This window comes from Nicotiana tabacum, chromosome 3 (assembly GCF_000715075.1).
Source record: "Nicotiana tabacum cultivar K326 chromosome 3, ASM71507v2, whole genome shotgun sequence".
Taxonomy (NCBI): domain Eukaryota; kingdom Viridiplantae; phylum Streptophyta; class Magnoliopsida; order Solanales; family Solanaceae; genus Nicotiana; species Nicotiana tabacum.
This window is the reverse complement of record NC_134082.1, coordinates 202,885,924-202,891,214: the sequence shown is the minus strand read 5'-3', so window position 1 is coordinate 202,891,214 and position 5,291 is coordinate 202,885,924. Positions and strand designations below refer to the sequence as shown.

The 5,291-nt window shown below is 38.3% G+C and overlaps 2 protein-coding genes across 3 annotated transcripts; both read left to right on the top strand.

Moving 5' to 3' along the window:
- The first annotated feature begins 872 nt into the window (after nt 1-872).
- Nucleotides 873-2,910, top strand: LOC107767187 (uncharacterized). 2 transcript variants are annotated; one of them, XM_016586108.2, is made up of 3 exons: nt 883-1,340; nt 1,411-1,477; nt 1,633-2,910. In XM_016586108.2, exons 2-3 carry the CDS (start codon nt 1,453-1,455, stop codon nt 2,652-2,654), a joined length of 1,047 nt encoding a protein of 348 aa, XP_016441594.1. In that variant the 5' UTR covers nt 883-1,340; nt 1,411-1,452; the 3' UTR covers nt 2,655-2,910. The 2 variants fall into 2 exon arrangements, with proteins under 2 accessions (XP_016441593.1, XP_016441594.1); XM_016586107.2 differs by lacking the exon at nt 1,411-1,477 and having other exon boundaries at nt 873-1,340.
- Nucleotides 2,911-4,571: 1,661 nt separating this feature from the next.
- On the top strand, nt 4,572-4,976 carry LOC142178620 (uncharacterized). Its single transcript, XM_075248510.1, has one exon. The coding sequence runs from the start codon at nt 4,572-4,574 to the stop codon at nt 4,974-4,976; it is 405 nt and encodes a 134-aa protein (XP_075104611.1).
- Nucleotides 4,977-5,291: the final 315 nt, after the last annotated feature.

The following is a 5,291-nucleotide window of genomic DNA, read 5'->3' as shown; positions in this document are numbered from 1 at the left end:
TGGGTCGTTTGGTTGGAAAGAAGTTATCCCAAAATTAATTATCCTGGGATTAATTATCCCCGGATTAGTTATTCTACTTTTCTACAAGGATAAAAAAAATACTATAATCCCGAAATAACTAATCCGGAGATTAATTATTCATTATCCCCGTACCAAACGAGCCTTAATGTTCTTCTAAACTCATTATACTTTTAAAATTAGGTACGAAATTTCATGACTTTTCACACACACATTATATATATATATATATAACCGTCTTTACAGGTTGTGAGACTTTCTGAAATTCCATTGTCAGTAAAAGGAAGAGTTAATTTCTTAACTGTAAAAATTAAAATAGGCATCATTCTCGTGGTCATGACCAACCTAAAAGTGTGGATAAGCGAAAGCAAGGGCGGATGTAGTATAGTAATGATGGGTTCAATCTAAGCCATAACTTTCGACATGGAATAAAAATTTGTTAAAATTGCAAAAATAATAGATATTAACCCATAATTTTAAAAATATAACGGGTTCAATATTAAAACCTTAAAAGTTGAACTTATAGAGTTTAAATCCTGGATCTGTGTCTAAGCGAGACCTCAATATCATACATATGGATGACCCTCCCTCTTGTTCCTATTCTATAACTACTGCTTGGCAAAGACAATGGACAACTCTTTTTGTTCACAAGTTCACAAGGTGTCCAGATATTGTGGCTGCTACAGAGGTCTCGTGAACCAACTGGGACCCCAACTGTCTCTTCGTTGTATTTTTCATTTCTTACCAACTAAAAAACAAACTCCCTTATGTTCCAAAAAGAACAAGAAAGTCAGCAACCTTTTCAATTAATACTTTATTTCTGCTTATCTGTCTCAAAAACTTTCTCGTTTTCTTGTCTCTGTTTGGTCATAGTAAGTAAACGAGTGAAATTACTCTTGCTAGTTTGCAGTTCACTGGTCTCAGCATGAATGAAATAAAGAGGGCTTAGCCACTACCCTTATAAATAAATGTCAAAGACTCCTCATTTTCCTGTCTCAACATCCCACAATACACTATCAACCTTTCTAACTAGAAAGCCAAGCAAATGACTTGAATTCTCTATTTTACAAACTGAGAATCCATATGGTTTTTTCTGATCTTGAAAACTGAAAACTTTTATACAATCCAAAACATGATGAAAAGCAGAATATCTTGGGTTTGGATTGTACTTCTATTTCTTGGTGTCACATTCCATAACTTTTCGACTTCACAAGGAAGGACTACTAGGCATAAACATCACCCAACTGCAGTAATTGAGGGAACTGTTTTCTGTGATACCTGCTTCCAGCAGCAATTCTCGGGAGCTAGTCATTTCATTTCAGGTTCATCATTCTTGTCAAAATTCGTAACTATTAATCTTTCTCGGGTCTCACCTGAGCTTTAATTTTTCAGTTCATTAAAAGGGCAGCCCGGTGCGTGCACTAAGCTCCTGTTATGCGCGAGGTCGGGGAAGGTTATCGTACGTAGCCTTACCCTGCATTTTTGCAATAAGCTATTTCCACTGCTCGAACCCGTGACCTCTCGGTCACATGTCAACAACTTTACCAGTTACGCCAAGATTCCCCTTCCTAATTTTTTCAGTTCATTAATGTGCATTTAAATCTCTGTTTTCAGGTGCTACTGTTGCAGTAGAATGTGCAGACTCAGCCAGAAGATCAAGTTTTTACAAGGAAGTGAAAACGAATGAGCATGGAAAATTCAGTGTAGACCTTCCCATCTCTGTAAGCAAACATGTCAAGAAAATCAAGGGATGTTCTGTGAAGCTGATTAAGAGCAGCGACCCGTATTGTGCTGTGGCGTCGACAGCAACTTCATCTTCTCTTCATCTCAAGTCAAGAAAACAAGGGACTCACATCTTCTCTGCTGGTTTCTTCACATTCAAACCTCTCAACCAACCAGATCTTTGTAGCCAAAAGCCAAGCATCCAAAGTTCCAAAAAGAAACTAACAGATCCTCAAAAATCTGCAATTTCAAATCCTAATGATCCTACATTTTACCCACCAATTCAAGATCCACCAGCGCCAAGTACTTTACTTCCACCTCTTCCCAGGCTACCGCCTTTGCCGCTGCTCCCTCCTTTGCCAAATCTTCCAGGATTAGGACTTCCAATACCACCAGTTTCTAAAGATGCTAACAAACACTACTCTCAATCTGAAGCTGCAGCTCAGCCAAGATTTTTCAATCCAATAGGAGGAGGACTTCCTTTGCCTCCAAATCCACTTCTTCCACCACCTTCAATTCTTCCTCCTAACCCGTTTTTACCTCCACCTTCTATTATTCCTCCAATTATCCCTTCCCCTCCTCCTTCAATATTTCCTCCCTTATTCCCTTCTCCTCCACCTTCAATAATTCCTCCAATTATTCCTTCACCTCCAAGCCCTCCACCTTCACTATTTCCTCCACTTATCCCACCACTCATACCTGGTTTAACTCCATCTCCACCACCACCGCCACCTTCACTTTTTCCACCTGTGATCCCTCCGCTCTTCCCACCACTGATACCTGGTTTAACGCCGTCTCCACCACCGCCTCGCTCACTCTTCCCTCCTTTTCCATTCCAACCCACACCTGGTTTCCCCGGAGTTCCTCCAGCTGCCACTTCTTCATCTCAGCAGAAGAAGAACCCCTCTCCTTAGTCCAAAATACAATTACACAAACACCTGCGATAAAGCTAGCTACTACTTTTTCATTACTCTCTGCGTGTAATTCTCAAATAAACCTACTCCATTTTGTTTTACTACCTTTTTTTTCACTTGTTTTCTGTTTACGTTTGTAATTTTATTGTGCTACAGTTTCATCCTGTTTTGTTTTGTTAGACATATTAGATAGGAAATCAAAGTGATTGTATGATATGTAATGCTAGTTCAATAAAAGCTTAAACTTATTTGGTAACTGAGCATACAACAAATAATGGCTATTGCTAGTACATATATATACACACTGGTCGTTTGGTTGGAATATGAATTATGCCGGTATAAGTTATGCCAGTTATGTCGGTATAAGTTATGCTGGGATTAGTTATGCTGGGATTATTGTTTATTCACTGTTTGGTATGTTATATTAAGAATGACAACTCCATAATTTCTAAGAAGAAGATATAAGTTATATCGGTGCTAATTACCTCATCCTCTATAAGGTATAAGTTATCCCGGTGTTAAAATTAACACCGGGATAACTTATACCTGGTTTGCTAACCAAACATAGTATTAAGGTAGTATTAAATTTTTATACCACCCATATACCTTCTTATACCTCATACCAAACGACCCCTTAAGGAACCAAATTTCCTTAATTCAGGCAGAAATTTCCGAGGACATAACACTTGATAGGAAGATGTGGAGGTCGAGTATAAGGGTTGTAGGTTAGTAGGTAGTTGAATCTTGCCTTACTTCGTACCTTTGTAAGACTAGTCTGGTAGGGTTTTGTCTAAGATAGCTAGTGGCAATGTTGTGTCTTACTATTTCGCTTTACAGTGTATGACCTATTTACTAGCTATCGCTTTTGCTTTGCATCTTTCTTCTGAATTTCATGTTGTTCCTATTTTTCCAATGATTTATGTGGTGATGCTAATATTGTCTCCTTTTATTTTCTTGAGCCCAGGGTCTTTCGGAAATAGCATCTCTACTCCCGGGGTAGGGGTAAGGTCTGCGTACACAACACCTTTCCCAGACCCCACTAGTGAAATTTTACTGGGTTGTTGTTGTTGTTGAACCAAAAACTGAATTGAGTTAATACTTAGATGAACAAGTGCTGAAACCTTTGCACTTACAACTAGTGTAGCTTGGTGGAAAAATAAGAGAGTTGTTACTATTCCAGAATTTTTATTTTTATTTTATGAATCTTATAGCCTACCCTTCAAACAAAACAATTAGCCAAAAAGAATGTAGCAGTTTCAGCGGCTTATCTTTGGCATTATATGTAAAGTTAACAAATTAGAGGTTAATTAGTTATTAGGACTAATGTGTAATTACAGAGACTTAGGGGTGTTAGTAAGAGTAATAACCAACTTGGTCTATAAAAGGACTAAGTCGGTTATTACTGTGCTTAACTGAAAATGAGAGCTTGTAGCTCGTTCTTCTTCCTTCTTCTTCTATGAAATCAAAGCCTCTATTGCTGAATTGTTCTTGCATGTGTTAATCCAATAGAAGCTTAATTAATCGAGTACAAATTAACTTAGTATCAGAGCCACCATCGATCAACTAAAGTTGTTATCCGAAGAGATCTAAAAACAGTTAATTTCAGAACTTGAGAAGGTGCAACAATGCGGACGATGAAATTAAGAAGCTTCCTCACAATCATCTACTATACCTAAAGGATTCAGATTCACCGGGAACAACCTTGATAGCTCTCAAACTCACAAGGCCAGAAAATTATGCCCTATGGAGTAGATCTATGAGAGTGGCTCTCCTAGTGAAGAACAAATTAGGTTTTGTGGATGGAACTTGTCAAAAATTTCGTACAAAGGTGAATTGGCAGTGCAATGGGAGAGATGTAACGCAGTGGTCGTCTCATGGCTCGGCAGCACTGTAGCAGCAGAGTTGGTGCCGAGCATTATGTACGCTTCAAGTGCGAGAAAGATCTGGGACGAGTTCAAGGAAAGGTTTGACAAAGATGATCTAACTAGAATTTACCAAATTTCTGCAGATATTACTGCTCTCAAGCAAGATACAGATTCTGTGACTTCTTATTTCTCAAGGTTGAAAGACTTACGGAATGAGTTAGATATCCTAGCACCTTTACCCTCATGTGATTGTGAAGAATCACGTCCATATGTAGATCACCTAGTGGGACAAAGACTTTTACAGTTTTTAATGGGGTTAAATGAGAGTTATAGCCATGTGAGGAGTGCATTGTTGCTAAAAAAGCCAGTTCTTACTGTGAATCAAGCTTATGCTTTTGTAGTGCAAGAAGAAAGTCTGAGGGAATTAGGAGTAGTTGAAACAAATAGGAAACAATGACTATGTTAGCAGGGAAAGGAAATCAGTTCATGAAAGGGAAGAAAATAGGTATGATTTGTGAACACTGTGGATACAAAGGGCATTTGAAAGAGAATTGCTACAAAATAGTTGGATACCCTGCAGATTTCAAAAGTAAGAAAAAGAATCAGTTTCTTACAAAAATATATGCTAACAATGTTAATGGAGAGAAAGAAGTAACAATGAATGAACAACCACAAGGAAACTACATGACTGATGTCACACCTCCTTTTTGCGCACCCGCCCCGAAGGGTAAATGCGCGAGGGGAGTTTTTCTAATTTTAGTGACAATATTCG